Consider the following 21,873-nt stretch of genomic DNA (forward strand, 5'->3'; position numbering starts at 1 on the left):
TTCCCCTCCAAGTTGCACACCATCCTGACATGGAAATATATTGTCGTTCCTTCATCGCCACCGGGTCAAAATCCTAGAACTCCCTCCCTAACTGCACTGTAGGAGTACCTTCACTATAAGGACTGCAGCGGTTCAAGAAAGCAGCTCACCACCACCTTCTCAAGGGCAATTAGGGATGGACAATAAATGCTGGCCTTGCCAGCGATGCCCACATCCAAGGAACTAATAAAAAAAATGTGCTTTTACATCAATTAGTTGCAGGGCATAGTTCTTCTCCACTGAATTGTGCCTCTTTTTGACCCATGATAAGCAGCAGTAGAGATTTCCATCAAGAACAACATGTACACACACAGTATTAAATTAAATCAGTAACACAGAAGTTGGTGTACATACCTTTATTAGATTGTTCATGAAATTAATCAGTACAAGCTTTAAATAAAATACTTGTACATAGAAACCAACATCTTAAATAAAAATCTAGAATCAATTTAACTGTTATAGTCACATTTTTTCCTTATAAAATTGTTTCCCCCAATTTTCACTTGCTTAAAAGGTATTTTTCACAATAGCTAGTTTGCATATATATCTTGATTTAAAAACAATCCACATTCTACTCATTCCTTTAAATAGTTTTCAATTACATCAGAAAAAGCATGCTAATTCACAACTTGTATCATTCGAATGCATTGATCTGGAGAGTACCATATTCATTGGATAATCTTAATAGCATCTCAACCACTTGAGTGAGGATGCTTAATTGCCTACGCCTTAACGTACAGAATCGTGGCTATGAGTTACACTGAAATGTCCAACTGGCGAATTTTATAGTTGCTTAAAGGGTGGCCATTCTTGCAGTGCTCACTTCCTCCTCTTCAATGGCATTGCGAGGAGGATTTGGGTCATACTTCAGATGAATGGGGCTTATGGTGAGACAAACACATGAGCGCCAATGGGAAATCCAATTAAATATTCTTAATCAAGCTTATCATACTCCTGCAGAGCAGCATCAATTGGGTTCATTAATCTCCAATTTGTGCTGAAGAAGCGGGGAGGCTGAAGGTAAATCCTTAAATGTACTATGCATTCCCCAAGATCCAACCACCCCAGCAAGCAGTCTTGTGTGAACCTGAAGTGATGCCAAAGTTCTGGTATGAGGTATAGATGGAACAGTGTTTCAGGGATTCTATGGACTCTTGATGCTAAACTTGTTGGGCTGTTACTGGCTATTGGTTTTTGATGAAATCATAAATTTCTGACCCACCCACTAGAATGTTGTGGCTTTTTTGAAAAAGAGGCAATACAGTAAAAAAAAGTATTTTCATGTTTTATGACAGGTTTGCAACCGTAATGTGGAGCATGGTGAAGGGCAAATATATGGAGTTGCCATTATGGCAGTTGTTAAAATAGAGAAATAATATTACATGGGAATTTGTTTATTTCATCTACACCTTTATAGGTAGCACATGCACTGTTTTACAATTACGAGAAATACAGTAACTTTGTTCTGTTAGGTTTATACATTATTTAAAAGTTGTGGTAACTCAGATCCAAGATGGATTCCAATCTTTATTAAATCTAAAATGGCCACACAGTGTCGGGCCAATAGCCACTCAATCTAGACACGATTTTGGTAGTGCAGTTGATAGCCAACGTAGGGGTTTTCAGCAATGTCGGTAGCTATATACACTAAAGTATGAAACCAGCTAAGTATTCCAGATAAATGGCCCGGAATTTGCGGTCAGCGGCGAAGCAATGGCGCTCGCCTCTGACCTTGAAGAAAGCTGCCCACAAAGATCTAGTGATCTCTGTGGCGTGAATTTCAGCTCTCCTGACCTTTGTTTGAATCTGGCACCAAATCAAGCGAATCTCCAGCGTCCAGCATCAGTGATGAGTAGCCAATCACATTGAAGAATTCTCAGACGGCAAATTAGAAAGTAAATGCACAGATTCTAATTTACTTTTTATAAATTTTAGAGCACGAAATAAAAATTGGGACATACACATAAGATTAAGGTAAAAGCTGAAATATCAAACTTAAATTTTTTTTTTTTTAAATCCATGTAATTCTTAATCATATTAATGGAAAAATTTGATATTCCACAAATATAAAATTAGTTTTCCAGGGCCAGAATAGTTGTTCAACAGTCAATACGCTGTTAAAAACCTAGTTACACCTCTTTCAACAAGGCTTAACTTTTTTCGGGGGGTGGTTGAGGGGAGTTTTAACAGCAATATTCCAGCGTAATAGGGGAAGTTTCCGTCCTTCAGTGTGATTTGAATTTACTGCTGGTTCTGGGGAGTTCCACAGCGCAACCTGTGGTGGGGCAGGGAATTTCTGATTGCAACTCCTGGATTTTCACGGTTATCTGCGCGCGTGATAAATCCTGAAATTGCTGTCAGTTTCAGAGGGGTAATAACAGCGAACACTGACAGTTTCGCCATCATTACCACTGCAAAATCAGGGCCAATGTATACGTATCTTTTTATTAGCATTGTGTGGGGTCTTTATGATATTGCAGTCTAATCTCAAATATTAAGAGAATCTGTGCTTTCATCACATATCAAATTATTATTATTCCTTCCACCGTGATTGAGCAACAGTCCTATAAGTCAAAAGGAATTAAATGTGCACTAGAGAATTAGAACTTTGTGTTCTTTATGTTTTTGTGGGATTTCTGAATGACTGTTCAGACTAAAGAATTCTAATTAGCTGGCATTATGTACTATAAAGACTTGGAAGAATTATTTGTTGGGTTGTTTTAAACTGCAAAAAGACTGAAGCTTGAAAAAGGGTAATTAACTCCTTGCATGCAGTTTTAAGATCTTTTGTTTCAAAATCATTCATTTTGCTGTAGAATATATGCCTAATATTTTTGCTTCTATATATTAATGCGGTTGCTTAATTGGGGTGGGGGGCAGTGGGGAGGGCAGATGAATGCTGAAACCAAGTCTCCAACTTCCTAAAATCCACTAGGATGGTAGTTTTCCATTCATTTAAAAAAAAATGTTTTAAAGTCATTCAATTTATATTTAAGTGCTTATCTGGTGCTGATTTGTTAGGATCATTGGCACAACTCAGATAAAAAAGTGAATTCTTAGTGTGTATTGGGCTGTGGAAAGAGTAACCTATGTTAATTTCATACGAGCCAAGTAACAAGTACTTATATCTACACTTCCAAGGGCTATGTTTGGAATCTGTTCAGGGGTCAAAGTCAGTTTTTCTTTAGTCTCAGAACTAACTGTAATAACAACGTGTTCCTGTCTTCAGAATTAATGATGTAGATACTTCCAAGATGCACACTCATTTTGTAGTGGCCATCTGTATCACTGATTTCCCCTGCTCCATTCTGCCTCTGTATTTTGGCTTCCACTTTTCTAACATTCTTAATTCCAAACCCTCCCTTTTTGTGTTTATTTAACTGTTATTTACTCCTGTCCCCATCACTTAACCTTTTCAGAGGGCATAATGGCCCGGAATTTGCAGGCCGTAGTGAAGAGAAGACATTCGCTGCTGGCCCCGAATTACGCTTCGCACAAGGATCTCGCAATACCAGTGTCGAGAACTTTGGGTTTTCCAACCTTCAATTCAAAACACAGGAGGTTAATGGGGATCCCCTAGTGCGAGCTGCTGTGATGTCAACAGGCTGTCTAAGCAGCCAATCAAAACACAGAATTCTCACAGGCAATGAACAAGGAGGTGAGTAAGTTCTTAAAATTCTAACTTTTAAAAAAATGTTAGAGGGAGCAAAACAAAGATTGGGGCTCTCACATTGGGAAAAGGAAAACCTGAAATAAAGATGGACAAAGTTCCTAAAATTTTTAATTTTGATTAAAATGGACAAATTTCACACTGCACAAAATTCAAATTAGTTTTCCAAGCCCTTAACATTTGTTTAGTTTTAATAACGCTGTCAAAACCCCACTTACATCTAATCCCTTTGAGTCTAACTTTTAGTGGGGCACTTAACAGCGTAATTACTGTGGAAGAGCCAAAGTTTTTGTCAGTTTTGTGGGGGGGCAGGGGGCACAGCGCAGCCAGTTTCGGAGCCGTCATTGACAGACTGCAACTTCAGGATTTCCACATGTGCCTGCGCATGCACCCAATCCCAAAGTTGCAGTCAGTTTCAAAGGCGGAATGACGACCACAAATTCTGGGCCAATGTCCTAAAGGGTACTTCAGCAAAGCAAGACTGTTGCAATTTAACCCTACCACAAATCACTACCTTCTGGCAGGAATCAAGTACTAAAGCAATCAATAACAGTCACAGTTTCAGAGAGTGCAAAATAGCATCCTGGACTTTTAATTTTACAGTACATTTGGTAATTCTACCATGGTTTCTTTTAGCCTGCTTCATTTCATCTGATTTTCCACAGCAATTCTTATATTTAGTTCATAGATTTTTTTCTATATTCTGCTCTGAGATTTAAGTACCTGCATTTATATTTTTGTATTTTAATACCTAAAAGGCACTTTCAATTAATGCTTTACATATGATTTGCTGTATGTCCAAACATCACAAATCATACAATCGATAAGGAGAACTGTACAGTGGAAGCTCTTAAACTGTGTAGAATTCTCAGGCATTTCTAGCCAATCTGGAGGCAAAAGATCACAAAGCACCACATGGTATCTTTCTATCCTGTTACATTACTTCCATCAGCTTTCTACAGTACCTAGAAAGAAAAAAAGTTAAATTACATTATCAATGTTTTTTGGTCTGCCAGGTGACTGACACATGTGGAAATCCACCACTGTGCTCAAGAATCCCCAAATCAAGCCACCAAGTAATCTACATCAGACTTTTGCAAGCACAATATAAAACCTGCATACTTTCCCCATTGGGACACATCCCTCATACCCAAATCCAGAATGTTCTGGTGCAGGTTAGCAAGTGTCCAGGCTTAAGGACTTAAAAGTGCACACTAAGTTATGGCTAGAGTTTAACTAGCTAAAACCATGCCAATTTACCAGCAGCACACTGGTAAGGTTAAGACCTCACCCTCTACCTGTTGAGGCAATGGCTTGCAGAGTTATCTGAAGCCAAGTGGGAAGAATTACTGGCCCGAGTGCCAGTTTAGTCCTCCAAGTCCCATTAATGAGCCCAGCTGGCTTGTTAATTAACAGGGCTCTGGAACATTACAGAACTCCCTGGCATTGATTACCTAGTTTGCCAGAGGATTTACCTCATTTACTTATGAGTGGGATGCAGAGTTCTGCAGCAATTGCATGCGCTCTCTGCAACACAACCATGATAGGCATTAAATGCTGGATATAGGAGCATATTTTCTCATAATAGATCTTCAGGTTAACATCTTTCAGCAGCTGTCATCCAAGCTTTTTTAGTATTAAATACTCTTCCCTCCTTCTGGGACACAAGCATTTTGTGTTACAGGTGTGCACTATAGCAGATGCAACCACATACAGACAACATAAAATGAAACATGGAAATAACATTAAAAAGTCAGGAATCAAGATCCAAAAATATTTAAAGGCCCCTATGTGGGCATAACACATTACCAACTTGAGCAGAAGTTAAACATTTAACAATCCACTTCATTGAATGCAAGATCAGGTTCACTTCGTAAATAGTGAATGTCAGCATTAGCGCAAAGATTCTAAGCGAGTTAACCATTCCAGCACTCTCCTCCAATGCATCTACAGTTGATTGCTGCTAAAAGTATAACACATGGCCAATTTTGTCTACTGTTGCTTGAATGTGGCTCTTCAGTGGTAACATTTGCACCATTACCAATCTATTGATAGACATTCTGAACAGGAGTTTGATTCAGTAAGCTTTTAAGATGCCATTCATGTGGACTGTGCCTTACATGTAATACTTATTGTCCCAATCATGTCACTTTTGACTCCATCTTGGGAGTTTTGGGCCTTCCCAGAAGAGAAAACTTGTATACCTTGCCTGTATCTAAGAGACCATCTGGTATTTTGTTGGTGGGAGGTTATGCAGAGCCACATGCAAAAATCTGTAGAACCTGGTTGGCTTATCTGATCTAGGAAAGACTGTTCTGGGTTACCATAGGTTTTCCAAAACAGTTTTAGCTGATCGCATAGGGTCAGTAGAACAAAGGTTCTGAATGAAAGGTCAGCTGGCACCCAGGATTATTGGACCTTCTATTAAATGTTTGTCCAGGTATCAGCAATAGTAATTTCTGGATTTTAGTCTCAAAATGAATCACTGATAATGTAATAGATTTTCATTATGGTAACAGCCATGGAGCCGTATTATTTTCACCAGAAGATGGCTGCCTCTATTGTCTTGACCTTGTGCAACTTGCCATCTTATACTTTTGGAGCCAGAGTCTTAGCAAGCAAAATAATGCAAGTATAGTTAGTGTATCCTCAATTATATAGACAAAAAGTGGGCATGCTTTTACCTCCAAAAATATATATATATTTTTTTATAAACTTAGCATAATATTCACTTCATAAATCACACATGCAGTTTTTACAATTCTGGGAGTTTGTTTCGTTTTTTATATCTGGTATGTACTCCAAACAAACAGGGCCCAAAATTGGGATAGGTAGTGCCTGCTTTTTCAGCGCTAGAAGTGCTGTTTTGGTTCCAAAATGTCGTCTACGGCACGTGCACACTTCTGGTGCAAGTTGCACCGGATGCCATTTTGGGTAGGGTGTTAGCATGTGCAGTGAGTATCATCCAGAAGTATGCAGAGTAGGCAGATCATGACGTCAAATGGCAGTGCTGGCGTGTAATGCTGATTTGACGCCAGCACTACCATTTTGGAGCTCAATGCTCCAGCTAACGCCCTCTTAAGCTCACACAGTTGAACACGTGTTCAGCAGCAAGAAGGACCCCCCCACCAGCACTATTTAAAGGGATCTTCAACTACTTTTAGGTTAATTGCCGATTGATTTCTACTGGCTGTTGCTGCGATTGTACAAGTGTTTGGTGCTTTCTAGAGTTCCTTAAAGTTGCTAAAGTCTACAGGGAGTGGTGTGGTAGGTGCTGAAGGACTTTCTCCGGAGTTCAAGGCTTCTACACAAACCACTTGCTCCCAGACATGAGTGCAGTAGTAGGCATTCCCCCTGGAATACAGCATGACTGGGAGAATGAGCAGAGGTGCCACACAGCAGGGCAAGCTGCCAGAAGAGGGAGGAGGAGGAGGAGGAGGAGGAGAAGGGCTCTCAGCAGGAGGCCATATTGCCCAGGGTGTTCAGGGAGCAATTCTCCTACCTGAACCTCAGTGAGGAACAATGTGTCAGACGTCTGTGCTTCGCTAAGGACGTCCTCACTGAAATCTGCCACCTGCTGCAGCCACAACTGCAACCTCAGAGCAGGGCGAGGTCCACATTGCCAGTGGCTGTGAAGGTGACCGTGGTGATGAACTTTTATGCGTCGGCCTCTTTCCAGGCTGGAGCTGGAGATATTTGCAACATCTCGCAGTTTGCTGTCCATTGCTGCATAAGGGAGGTCACTGAGGCGCTCTATTCCAAGAGAGCTGATTATATTTCGCTCTCTCTTGCCAAAGAGCAGCAGGCAGAGTGAGCACACGGCTTTGTGAGGATTGAAGGCTTCCCCATGATGCAGGGTGCCATTGACTGCATGCAAGTTGCTTTGTGGGCGCCACATATCAACTGAGATGTTGCGCAACCGAAAGGGATTTTACTCCCTCAATGTCCAGCTGGTGTGCAACCATAAGCAGCAAATCATGCAGGTGAACGCACAGTATCCTGGCAGCAGTCATGATGCCTTCATTCTGCGGCAGTCCACTGTGCCATCTGCATTTGAGACACCACAAACCAGAGGGTGGCTACTGAGCAACAAGGGCTATCCGCTGACGACATGGTTCATGACTCCAGTGCGCAACCCACGTACACGTGGGCGACATGCACACATTGAAAGCTATGCTGCCACACAAAATGTGAGAGCACACCATTGGCGTGCTGAAACAACGCTTCCGCTGCCTGCATGGCTCTGGAGGAGTTCTGCAGTACTCATCAGAGCAGGTGTTAAGATTCACGGTGGTCTGCTGCATCATGAGGGCACAGCACTTGCCACCAGGGATATGGCGATCAGCTGAGGAGCAGGAGGAGGAACAGGAAGGGAGGAGGCAACCTTAACAGCCCTTTCTGGTCGGATGTCTGTGAACAACTCATCAAACTGCAATACCTTTAAACGCAACCCCAATTCCCCATTCGCCAACAGTCTCACAGCTTACCTCCGTTACTGACCATTACAGCTTCCGCTTGGCCACAATACAAAAATAAAAGCCAAAACAAAATAAACATTCCAAACTAAATTTATAAACCAAAGCATGCCATATTGCATACAAATGCCAACTCATTACCCTTGTACATTCCCTTAGTGCCTGATTCCATGTGTCTTTGCCTGTCCTATTGCTCCTATGCAGTGCTACTCCAGTGGTTGCAGCATGGCTGGTGGAAGGCTGCTAACTTTCAGTGGGGGAGACTGCAGATGGCCTTGGAGTACGACCTCGACCAGCTCTGGGCTTAGAAGGCCCGGCTTCGGACTGCACCATCTTGACATGGGCGGCAGCAGTCTGGGCTGGCTGGCTGACAGGCAACAGCAAGGGCACTGGCAGAGTGGCAGTACAAATGCCATCATCCTGAGAGAGGACAGCAGGATCGTCCTCCACCGAGCCATTACCACTCCCACAGGGCTGCGCCTCAGCAATCCTAGTAATCTGTTGGACGACAGATTGCTGGACTGATGTGACACTCTGCAAGCCCCTTTGAACACTGGTGTTCGCAGCCATGATGGGGTAGCAGTCTGAGCTTGCTCGGCAGCACCCAGACATTGGGTGGCTGCTGCTGGAGTTGCAACGGAAGCCGAGACATCGGCCATCAGACGCTGCATCATGGTTGGGTCCACAAGTGTGCTAATGGAGTTGACCACCACTTCCATGCTGGAAAGGAAGGGCTCCAAGCTTTGCGCAAAGCCCTGTGCCAAGTTGGTGCCGGACTCCTTGACACTACACGCATTTCATTGTGCATACCCATCAACCTCCCTCTGTAGCCCACCCCATCGAAGTGCTCACCTGAGTCCGCTGCAGCAGAACTCATGTGCAACCTCACCTCTGGTGATCTGGCACCTGTGCTACCCTTGCCCCCTGCCCTAGCTGCAGGCCACTCATGCCCGGTGTCTCTCCACATGCAGATCCCGCCTCTAAGCTATCCTCTAAATTATGCAGTGAGCCGGTGGCTGCGAGTGTGAAATCGAGCGACTGTGTTTCTTTATCATCATTGACTTCTTCCTCTTCCACCTGTTTCTCTTCCACTACTGCCTGGCCAGGTTGCAGTTCTTGGGTATCTGAAAGGAGAAAGGCAAGAATAGGGTTGTGGTGAGAGGAGGGAGGGAAAGTAAGAGGTGCATGCTGACACAATCTGCAGCTTGTAAATCAGAAGTGATTGTGGGATGAGGGGGAAGTGAGATTTGAGGAGGAGGATTAGGTATGGAGATAATGTCATCTTCTATGGTTTCAGCCCTGCCACTAGCCACAGCCTCAGCAATGGCTGCTCCAATGATGGTGAGCACCGTCTCCTTCTGCCTGTTAGCTCCTGCTGCCTTCGGTTGTGCGCCACCTTGTCCTGCAAGGGAGAGGGAAGTGTGTCAGTGAGCGTTGTGCAATCTGTTTGGGAGATGTGGCTGTCATAGTTGAATAGCTGGCAGTGTGAGAAAGCTATGAGGTGTCAGTGCGAGGGTTGTAGCAATGCTAAGTGTGTGAGGGTGAGGTGAAGCTATGAATGAGGCATGAATCCGGATTGATACAGATTGTTGGTAGGTGAGTGATGGGAGTGCGGTGCATTGAGCAGTTGCTGAGGGGAGTGGTGCAGTTGGTGGTATATGGCATTTGAAGATGAATTCACTGACCGTGACTACTCATGTGAGGTCATTGAACATTTTGCAGTACTGCATCCAGGTCCTCAGGGCTTGACTCCTAGCATTGACCGGCATGGCTATCTGATCCCATTGCCTTTTGAGAGTTTGTCTGGAGGGCTTCCTGGCCAATGTTTCCTTTAATTTTTTTTGGATGCACAGCCCCTTCAAAATACCATGCATGCATGGTTTTTCCTATTCTCTTGAAAAGGGGTGATCTAATAGAGGTCTTTAAAATTATGAAAGGTTTTGATAGAGTGGATACAGAAAGAATGTTTCCACTTGTGGGGAAGAGCAATACTATAGGCCATCAATATAAGAAAGTCACCAAGAAATCAAATAGGAAATTCAGAAGAAACTTCTTTACCCAGAGAGTGGTGAGAATGAAGAACTCGCTACCACAGAGAGTAGTTGAGACAAATAGTATAGATGCATTTAAGGGGAAGCTAGATAAGCATATGAGGGTGAAAGGAATAGAGGGTTATGCTGATAGAGCTAGATGAGGAAAGATAGGAGGAGGCTGGAGTGGAGCATTATCACCAGCATGGACTGGTTGGGACAAATGGCCTGTTATGCTGTATACTCTATGTAATTCTAAGTAAAAAGCCTGTGAGCCAGCTGTGCACGAGCTGCAGAGCATTGCGCAGCCTAAAGGGAACATTGCTCCTAGTCCACTGTGGATAGAACACATCGCTCCTCTTCTCCACCTCCTCTACCAAAGCCTCCAGTGCAGCGTCAGAATATCTTGGTGGCTACTCTCTGCCACCTTGTGCCATTATTCACTCTTTCCCAGGTCAGAATCTTGTCAACCACGACTCTCAGCACCTGCTCCAGCCACAACGCACCTCCCCTTTAAGAGGTGTACAAACAGTCACGGGTTAGAAGCGCATCGCGATTCCCGCGACCGTTTTCGGGGCTTATCGAATTACGTGGCCAGTGTTCTTGGAGTGTATTTAAAGTCTAAAGGGTAGAAATTGGGTAGTGCCCCCTTTAGCACCTCAAACGTTAGCGCCCCCATGGCTGATTTTCCCAGGTAGCGCCCCGAGAGGGAGGAGGGGCAAAACTGGAAGCGCCCCGTGTCCCTCTTGGGGCGCTGCGAGCCAATATGGCAGCGCTACGTGCTGCGGTGCCATGTGCTGCAGTACTGGAGGCCTTCCTCCCCAGCTGGGCCACCAGGGATCAGGAGTGCCAGCAAACGAGCCCGGCACTTGAGAAGTGCCAGGCTCATGGAAAGCAGCTGGCACCCCACGGGGTGGCTTCACAGGAGGCTGAGGACAGCAACGGGAGCAGGTGCTGGCAGGCAGCCAGCAACAAAAATGGCCACCTGCCACCTCCCCTTTAACTAGCGCCGCCCTGGCCGCAGGTAGGCCCCCCTGACCCCAGCGGACATAGCATCTGGCAGTAAGTCGGGGGGCGCCACCCAATATTACTGCTGGGGCGCTGCGCACGGCGATGTCATTGCCGGCGGCGGAGCACCGCGCGGTGCTAACGGTTAGTGCCGCCGCTAACCTCCTGCTGAATTTCGCAGGAGGAGTTAGTGGCGCCGCACCCAGGTGCTGGTTGATTTGCGCCCCGTTAGCATCCCAACCGAATTTAGCCCCCTAAATGTCCTAAATTTTATTTTCATTTAACAGAAATGCTTCTCTGATACTGCTGAGCACTAGAACTCATCACTCTCTGGTTTAAAAAGATCACTGTTTCTGATTGGTATACATGAACAAGATTGCTAGAATACTCAATGAAGTGTAGCAGAAATATTCAGTACAGATTTTCCCCAACTCTATTGGAATATATCCAGATTGCATCTAGTTATTTAAAACAACTGAAATCTGCTGTGTTGAAAGGCAAATTATCAAAAGTAAGGCTCATTATCTTAACATAGGGGTAAAAATGCCTCCTGATTACCAACAGCAAATAGGAGTGGAAACCTGGGAGAAATAGCAAAAAGAGCCATTACAGTCGGAGATTGGGCGAACCTCTTTACCCTAAGATTTTGAGGTAAGCTCCCCAAAAATCCAATAATCGTTCCAATATTTAATTCATTAAATTTGCTTATATTACCCGTACTCTGCAACTAAATACAAGCTAACAACTGACTGGGAATTGTTAATCACTATTAATCCAATGGAAGCAGATTGATAGCTTTATAGGAACAGGAGTAGGCCATTGAGTAGGCTTATTCCGCCATTCAATGAGATCATGGCTGATCTGTGACCTAACTCTTGCCTTTGCCCCATATCCCTTAATACCTTGGGTTAACAAAAAACTATCAATCTCAGCTTTAAAATTAACAATTGACCTAGCATCAATTGCCATTTGTAGGAGTGTTCCAAACTTCTACCACCCTTTGTGTGTAGAAGTGTTTCCTAACTACACTCCTAAAAAGCCTGGCTCTAATATTTAGACTATGTCCCCTAGTCCTAGACTCCCCAACCAGCAGAAATAGTTTCTCTCTATCTACCCTATCAGTTCCCCTTAATATCTTGAAAATTTCGATCAAATCACCCCGTAACCTTCTAAATTCCAGGAAATACAACCCTATGTCTGTAATTTCTCCTTGTAATTTAACCTTTGGAGTCCAGGTATCATTCTGGTAAATCTACACTACACTGCCTCAAGGCCAATATATCCTTCCTAAGGTGTGGTGCTCAGACCTGAACAAAGTACCCGAGGTGTGGTCTAACCAGGGCTTTGTATAGCTGTAGCTTAACTTCCACCCCCGCGTATTCTAGTCCTCTTGATAGAAAGGCCAGCATTCCATTAGCCTTTTTGATTATTTTCTGTACCTTTTCATGGCATTTTAATGATCTATGGACCTGGACCCCCAAGTCTCTTTGAACCTCCACTGTTTCTAGTTTTTCATCATTTAGTAAATACTCTGATCAATCCTTTTTAGGTCCAAAGTGGATGACCTCACACTTGCCTACATTGAAATCCATTTGCCACAGTTTTCACCATTCACAATCTATTAATATCTCTTTGTAAATTTATGCTTCCATCTACACTGCTTACAATGTCGTCTATCTTTGTGTCATTGGCAAACTTGCTATCTGTGGCACTCTATTCCATCATCTAAGTCATTAATAAATACAGTGAATAGCTGAGGCCCAAACACAGATCACTGTGGGACACCACTAGTCACATTCTGCCAATTAACTGAGTACCTGCCCATTATCCGTACTCTGTCTCCTGGATACAAGAGTGAAGCTTGAGCAATTTAAAACAACAACTAGTTTGGACCATTCTATGATATTTGAGAGAACTTTATTCAACTTTCATTCGGTTTTTGTTGTCCGAACAGTGGCTATCTGCTCACTAAGTGCTCCATGTTCTTGAGAAGTGATCAAGGTAATAAAAGTCAGCAATGTTAGGCTGCAGGATAAAAAGAAATCTGTAGTTAATTACCAGCGAATTCTCTCTCTTGTATACCTGGTATAAGTACATCTTAAAGGAGGCCTTATACTTTAAATGCACAATTTAAATTTTTTCTTTTAACATTGCCCCTCCACCCCCTCTATGCTTTTATGTTACACCACCCCACCCCCCCAAAAAAAATCCACAGCTGGGCAGGTAATATCAGGTCTCTGCTAATTCACCAGCTACCTCGTAGTGTGAGAGCATAGCCGAAAGGATCTCACATTTCTAATTTTCCTTCCATTTGATGAAATGCTTGATCTCATGATGTTCCCCAGACGGCAAGCTTGGGTTTGCAACAATTGCTTTGTAGGGAATTTTTGCTACCGCCACTTACCTTTCGAATAGCTCAGCACATCGGAGCTCCAGCACACTTTGTGCACAACTTTAATAAAAAGGCATGAACACGAATGAACAAGGTCATTTGGCTTCAATTGAAGTTTATTTTCTGGAACCATTTGCAAAAAATAGACACTGTCCATCCTGCTCTATCACATAATTCTTACTTTAAAAATTTTACCACCCACTCAAGGCAATGACTCTAATTCTGTTATGCTGTCAAGTAGCTATTATTTGTATGCCAACAGAACTTGGAGATACTTGCATAACTACACAAGCAAATCCAGTATTATACCAGCAAACTCAATATAGCAAGGGTACAATTTAACAAGTGGCCCAGTTGTAAATCCTGGAAACAGACCTGGGGTTTGAGAAGTAGAATTTGTATATTGCTGTGGTAGAAGTGGGAAAAGTGCAGAAATAACCCCAGCGAAACATACATCAATGCAAGAATGGAAGGAAATTCAACAACATTAGCAATTCAGTGCATGCAAAATAAAAAGCAGCATTTCAGGACACAAGGGGCTAAAAATTCAGTTTGGGGCGCCCAGCTCGCCTGGGCGCCGGAATTACCACTGCGCGCGGAGCCACTTGCGCCAGCGGGATATTCAGTTTCAGCGCCCCAAGTGGAAGCCGGCCGCTAAATAAGGGTTTCGGCGCCCCGCTTGGGGCGCTGAAACTGAATATCGGTGCGCAAAGTGCCGCAGCGCCACCCGCTGCGGCACGGCAGCCTGCGGTACTGCAGGCCTTCCTCCCACTCTTAAGGGGGAGGTGCCTGCAACAGCGCAATCCCCGCTCGCGAGTGCCGGCAAATGAGCCCGGCACCAAGGAGAAGTGCCGGGCTCTCGGGAAACAGCCGGCAATGCCGCGGGGGGGGTGGTGTAGGAGGCCGGGGACGGAGGTGCGGGCAGGCGGCCGCCGAAAAAGCGGCCGGCCGCACCTCCACCTTAACTCGCCCCACTACCGCCACAGGTAGGCCCCTGTGTACCGGTCGCTGTTTGCGGCCGGCGCGGAGGAGGCGGCAGCGACCAAATATGGCCAGCGGGGCGATAGCGGGGCGCTGCGCACACCGATGACGTCATCGGTGGCGGCGCAGCGCTACAGGCTAATGCCGCCATTAGCGCCCCGCTAAATATCGCGGTAGGTGTGGCCAGTGGCGCAAAAGCCCTCTTTGGGTGCAAACTGGTGGCGCAGGCCACTGAATTTCTAGGCCAAGATTCCTCATGTTTTGAGAAAATTTTGTCATTAGATTCAAACCTGTATCAATAGCATCAAAGCCAAACTGAAATAATCTACAATTCATTAAGGAAAATTACAGAGAATTTACAGCACAGAATGCACCACCTCACACATCTATATTGAAATTAATTTGCCATTTACAAGCCCATTCTGAAGGTTTACCAACGTCTTCTTGTATTTTGTTGCAATCATCCTCCGTATTAACTATACCCCCCCCATCTAGCATTGCAATACAAATTCTTACCATTGTCACCAGGTTCTGTCTTTATCCAGCCCATTGATTTTTGTACAGCTAGCTTCCACCGAGTAAAACGTTTGTTGCTTTCTGAAGATTTAAAAATACTCATTAAGTCATCTATTATTTTGAAAACCATTACCGATAGACACCTCCATTAGGGATCTCCCAAAAGCAATGATAGAATTAGTGAAATGATCTTTCACTGATCTAGTGGACTTCTCACCAGCTAGATGGTAGCTATGTAATATACATTCACTAAACTGCCTTCTTGAACTCTGCCAGGTGATCAACAATCACTACCTCTCTCAGCATTTCCCTCCAGAATGTTCACTTCATAACAAGAACCTTGCCACCCACAAGCTTATTGTGCATGACTGTATTGACACAACTGACTGAAACTTGGCTCACAGATGGCAACAGCTTACCCCTTACTAAACCCTGTCCGGCTGGCTATACTTTCCACCATCTGCCTGGCGATGTGGCTCATCACCAAATCACACCTTGGTATCTCTCCCCTTACTCCTCTCTCCTTCCACCACCCTCATCTCTTCTTTCAAAACCTCATCGTCTACCACCCCCCTCACTCTTGAGTTTCTCACTGAGATATACTCCCTTTTTTCCAGCCTCATCTTCTGCACTGAGTGACTCAAGTTGGCCGGAGTTTTTTTAAAAATCTTCTTCCTCAAGTGATTTCAATCTCCATCTTCACTCCCCTTGCCCCCTTACTCCCCCATGCCCAAGGGGTGCAGACTTGAGTGTATCTGGCACACAAATGGTTTAGCCATCCATCACCCGATCTTACTTCCCTTCCTGTGCTCCCTAAATCTCTTCCTCCATATAAACTTCCTTACCCATACTCAGCCACCCCCTTGATCTTGCAATCTCCTATGTCCTCTCTACGACCATGGTCTCAATCCCAGATAAAGTCATCTCCGACCACTTCCTTCTATCCATCACCATCCACATCCCCCTACCTCCTTCCAACCCCACTTGTTTCTGCGCTCGCTGTTGGAAAAAATGTTCCCAAGTCACTTACAACAGCACTTTCAAACTGCCAACTGCCTAACCTTTTGCCCTCCATTCACCATGATACTTCTGCAGCTATCAATCTGCTCAAACACCGTCTCACATCCACCTTTGTGCCTTTGATTTCAGCAAAAACATTTACTTGCTCCCCCAACCCCGTCGTCCCCCCTGTTATGACCCCCTCTCTACTCCCCCATGCCCAAGGGGTGCAGACCTGAGTGTATCTGGCACACAAATGGTTTAGCCATCCATCACCCGATCTGAGTGGACCATATGAAGTGTTATTGACCTCACACTCCTTTGCCAAAACCGCTCATTACTTCGAGATCATCCTGGAGAACAAAAGATAACCCCAAGCCTCGATACTCCGCTACCAATCATCTCTTAAACCACTCCCCTGCCCCTTCCACCCTCACGTCCAATAAATGTGAGGAGCTCACGGACTTCTTTGTCACGATGATTGGGATCATCTGTTTATCTGCCTCTGCTGCTCCACCGCCACCCCCCACCCCCCTTCCCCACCTGTCTTTTTCTGGCCCTGCTCCATGTCTTCTTCTAGTTTCTCTCCCATCTCCCCATATGCCCTCTCTGAGCTCATTTTGTCCATGAAACACAAATTCCTCTCCCTTGAGCCCTTCCCAATAAACCTCTCCCTTTCAAAATCGGCATCATCACCATCCTCCTCAAAAAAAACTCTTAACCTGTCCCGTCCTTGTAAACTACTACCTCATCTCCAACTTCCCATTCCTCTCCAAAGTTCTTGAATGCATTTGCTTCCCAAATTCGTGCCATCTTTCTTGCTATTTCATCTCTCCAATCAGATTTCTGTCCCTGAAACACCACTAATTGAAGTGAGAAATTACATCCTCTTTGACTGTGACCTTGATGCATTATCCCTTCTCGCCCTTTCTGAGCGCTCTACAGTCTGACAGTCAACCACACCAGTCTTCTACAAACCCTCTCCTCTGTTGTCCAGCTCAGTGGGACTACCCTCACTTAATTCCATTCTTGCCTGTCCAAATTGTAGCCAAGGAATCTCTAGCAATGGCTTCTCTTCCCACCTCTGCACGGTTACCCCTGGAATCTCCTAAAAAGCTGTCCTTGGCCCCCTCCTCTTTCTCACCTACATGCTGCCAACATTATCCGCAGACATAGGGTCAGCTTTCAACGTATGCTGACAGACACCCTCCTCTACTTCTCCATTACCTCTCTTGAACCCTCCACTGCCTGTATTCGCAGATTGATTGTCTGACATCCAGTCTTTGATGAGCCACAAGTTCCTCCAGTTAAAATTGGGAAGACTAAAAGCCATCACCTTTAGCCCTGGCCACAAACACGGTACCATTGTCACCGATTCCATTCCCTTCCCGGCCACTGACTCTGGCTGAAACAGACTGTTCACAACCTTAGGGTCCTATTCGACTCCAAACTGAGCTTCTGACCCCATACCCTCGCCATCACAAAGACTGCCTACTTTCATCTCTGCAACATCGCCTGATTGCCCTTATCTCAGTCCACTACTGAAACCTTCATCCATGCCTTTGTCTCTTCTAGACACCATGGGCAGGATTTTCATTGGGCCGTGGAGTCAGGATTGGAGGTGTTTTGGGGGGGGGGGGGGGGGGGGGTGGTGGTAAAATCCCGAAATCAGGGGTCCCGACCCCTTCCCGCACCCAAACCCGCCTCCATGCCAGTTTCAGAGGAAGCGGGTACCCGCCCCGCACTGGGACCCGCCTACCCGAGGTGGGAAGGGATTAGTGCCAATTAACTGCCTGTTAACAGGTAGTTAACAGGCAGTTTTTAGCCTAATCCCTATTTTTGATGTTGAAGTGTGGGATTCCCGATGGCTCCAAACCACGCCAAGTTAGAGCAGGTGGGCCGTCGGGTTGAAGGACTTGGAGGGGTCGAGATGTCGGTGTTCAGGTGAGTGATGTGTGCATGAGTGCAAAGGTAAGTGTGTTTGGTGCGTCTAAAGTGATTAAATAAGTTTTACATACCTTTTTCAGCCTTCCTTCCTTTAGGTTCCGGGAGTCCTTCATCTCACTGGCACAGAAAGCAGAATGGCTGCGAACTGTCAAAAGTGACAGCCTTCAGCTTACTGTGCAGGAGAGATTTCTAACTGAATCTGTGGAGAAGGACTCGGGTTAGAAGTAAGACTGTCAGTGTTTGACAGCTTCAAACAGCTGTGAAACACTGATATTTCATCTGTCAAAAGCTCTTGACCGATGAAATTTCAGTCTGTGACGTCACCTGTTGCCAGGTGGCCCTTAATTGGCCTGCTGGGCGGGCTCAACAAGGTCAATCAAGTTAAAATCACGTGGATTGGCCGCATCGCGATGGAGGCGGGGCTACAACCCCGAACGTTGTAGTCCCGCCTCCAACCCAACTCCGGAGTTAAATTCCTGCCCATAATGTCTCAATTTTAAAATTCTCATCCTCATGCTTAAATCCCTTCATGGCTTCACCCCCTTTCTCTCTCTAATCTCCTCCAGCCCTACAACCCCTGCTGACCTCTCAATTCTTCCAACTGTGGCATCTTATGCACTCTCCTCCCAATATCGACAACCATGTCTTTAGCTGTCTAAACCCCACGCTTTGGAATTTCCTCTTTAACTCCTACACCTCTCAATCTCTTTCTCCTCCGTTAAAAACACTCCTTAAAACACATCTCTTTGACCCCTCCTAATATCTCTTTTGGTTCAGCATCCAATTTTTTATGATTACACTTCTGTGAAGTGCCTTGAGGCATTTTTCTATGTTAAAGGTGCTACTTAAATGAAAACTGTTATTATTGTTAAATGTCACATTTTGTCACTCACCTGGGCAACACTAAATTTTATGCCAGCATTCAAGTTGTTCATCATTGCTATGGGAGGGGCAATGCCATTAAAGCTCAAAGATTAGAAATCGATTTTGGCACTTTCATTAAATTAAAATGTAATATAGTTTCACAAATGAACTTTCTGAAAAGAGTTTCAGAACAAACATTTTCTTACCCGCAGGGTCTATCTGTGGCTCAAACCTCTCCAATACTACTGCTGAGAGATCGTCAGGAGACAGACTCCACACTCCAACACCATCTGCAGCACCAGCTGCCATGGCAGCACCTAGCGCAGTTGTTTCTGCCATAGCTGGTTTTACTGAAAGAAAACCAAACACACTAAATGTTTTACTTGCTTGTTGCGTGTTTAGATTTTTGTGTTAAATTGTTAATGTAGGTGCAGTCACAAAACTTGCTATGCTTTTTGTCAGTGCAAGGTGCTCGATATCTCAAGCACTTCTTTGTCCCCTTCACTGTGCTTCAGGCAGGAATTTGGCACTGTTGAAGTCATGGACCCGCTATCACCACACCCATATGAAGAGCAAGAGGTCTGCTTGGAAGGAGGCTGCGGAACGTGTTAGCTTGATCATCTATTGAAAGGGAAGTAGTCCTACCACAATACTCAGTAAGGAGGCATCTTGCAAACAGCAACCATAACATGATAGTTTGACATCAAGTTCAAGAAGGAGAAAGATCACACAAAAACCAAGCACATACAAACAAGGCAAAGTTTTAAACTTAAGTAAGGCTGACTTCAAAGCAATGAGGCATAAGCTGAACAGTTAAACTGGGTTGAGCTGTTAACATGTAAACCTACAGAAAAGCAGTGGAAAGTGTTCAAAGAAGTATTTAGTACAAGACCAATACATACCCCCATAGGCAAGGAAACCTCCTGCTGATTACGACCCTCAGCTGATGAATCAGTACTCCTGGTGGCACTACCATCAACGTCCTGGGGGTTGCCATTGTACATAAACTCAACTGGACCAGTCACATAAATGCCGTGGCTATCATAACATGTCAGAGTCTGGCTATTCTGTAGCAAGTGGCTCATCTTCCGATTCCCCAAAGCCCTCCACCACCAGCATAGTGCATACTATTCACAAGATGCATTGCAGCAACTTGCCAAGGCTTCTTTAACAGCATTTTCAAAACCCATGACCTCCACCACCTAGAAGGACAAGGACAGGAGATGCATGCTCCACACAACCACAATGTGGGTATATTTTACCATTCCTTCATCAGTGCTGGGTCAAAATCCTGGAACTCCCTAGCTAGCAGCACTGTGGGAGTACCTTCACCACATGGACTGCAGTGGTTCAAGAAGGCGGCTCACCATCACTTTCTCAAAGGCAACTAGGGATGTGCAATAAATGCCGGCCTTGCGAGTGATGCCCATATCGCCAAAATGAGTTTAAAAAAATGCAAGTTATTATTGCTGTTGCAGGGCAGAGCCAGAGAAAACACATCAATGTTGCCCACCCTGGGTTATAGTGCAGAGACCGACTCAGAGAAAGCAAAGTTCCTCAAAGATCACCTCTGCGCTGTCCACACCAAACCAAACCATAAGGAATTTGACAGTTTCTAGGAAAAAATATGGACTATTACATCCATACACAACCAGAACTGTTCCAAACTTTGAGCAAGTAATGGAGCAGAACAATGCAACTGCCTCCCACACTTTATATGTGCAACATCTGGTGAACTCTGAACAAATGGAAGACAGACTTCGGAGACCCCATCAGAGGTACCTGCATGAGCAAAGACATTATCATCACTACTGATAAGAGTGAAAAGGACAGAACCCACCCCAGTACATTTGCAACACTACATGACCGATGGGCTTGTAGCTGACAGCAGAGCTTGGCAACATTCAATCAGAGAGAGGTTGCGGTCACAGGGTTGGCTGGACCAGTGACACTGAACTCCACACAATCACCAGAATAGGCGGTCAGAAATTCCAGAGTATCAGACACAAAAAAAGACATGGAAAGGAGAATAAACTCTGGACTATCCTTAGCAAGTTCCTAATGTTAGTAACAGCAACTGAAATAGAGTTCCATTTGTAGCAACAAGTGCTTCCTCAAGAGTTACCATTCCCAAAAAGTGAAGATGAAAATAAGATTGGCAAAGAGAGAATATGAGAGTAGAATGGCGGTTAACATAAAAGGGAACCCAAAAATCTTCTACCGGCATGTAAACCGTAAGTGGGGGCCTATTCAGGACAAAGAAAGTGATATATACTTAGAGGCGCAGGGCAAGGCTAGAATATTCAATGAGTACTTTGTATCGGTGTTTACTGAGGAGGTGGATGCTGACAAAATATCGGTAGAAGTGGAAAAGGTAGAAGCAATGGAAGGGGTTAAAATTGATAAGACAGGATGTACTAGAAAGGCTGGGTATGCTTAGAGAGGATAAGTCGCCTGGTCCAGATGGCTTGCATCCCAGGTTGTTAAGGGAATTGGGGGAGGAGATAGCGGAAGGGCTTACCATAATTTTCCAATCTTCACTAGATGAGGGGGAAGTGCCTGAGGATTGGAAAGTGGCAAATGTGACACCATTGGTCAAGAAAGGGTGCAAGGACAATCCTAGTAACTACAGGCTGGTCAGTTTAACATCAGTGGTGGGTAAAGTTTTAGAAACAATAATCAAGGAAAAAATTAACGGGCACTTGGAGAGGTTTAAGCTAATTAAGGAGAGCCAACACAGATTTGTAAAAAGCAGATCATGTTTGACTAATCTAATTGCATTTTTTGATGAAGTAACAGGGGCGACTGATGAAGGGAATGCAATGGATGTTGTCCACATGGATTTTCGGAAGGCGTTTGACAAAAGTACCACATAGAAGGCTGGTTAACAAAATTGAGGCTCATGGAATAGGTGGGTCAGTGGCAGCTTGGATAAGAAATTGGCTTAAGGAC

The 21,873-nt window shown here is 44.7% G+C and overlaps 1 protein-coding gene across 2 annotated transcripts in view; it reads right to left on the minus strand.

The window, feature by feature from the left end:
- Positions 1-380: 380 nt before the first annotated feature.
- LOC147107484 (glycerol kinase) overlaps positions 381-21,873 on the minus strand; it is a 125,103-nt gene continuing 103,610 nt past the window's right edge. Inside the window, exons 17-19 of one of the 2 annotated variants that reach the window (XM_086006555.1) lie at positions 19,128-19,271; positions 15,112-15,192; positions 381-4,674 (exon numbers count right to left, since the gene is read on the minus strand). In XM_086006555.1, the coding sequence (XP_085862681.1) occupies positions 4,658-4,674; positions 15,112-15,192; positions 19,128-19,271 (242 nt within the window). In that variant the 3' untranslated portion in view covers positions 381-4,657. Of the gene's footprint in view, positions 4,675-13,117; positions 13,248-15,111; positions 15,193-19,127; positions 19,272-21,873 lie in introns of those variants that run through there. The other variant, XM_086006556.1, reaches the window with a different exon arrangement.

The sequence above is a fragment of the Somniosus microcephalus genome, chromosome 14 (genome assembly GCF_052327205.1).
Source record: "Somniosus microcephalus isolate GS21.2 chromosome 14, FLI_Smic_1.0, whole genome shotgun sequence".
Taxonomy (NCBI): domain Eukaryota; kingdom Metazoa; phylum Chordata; class Chondrichthyes; order Squaliformes; family Somniosidae; genus Somniosus; species Somniosus microcephalus.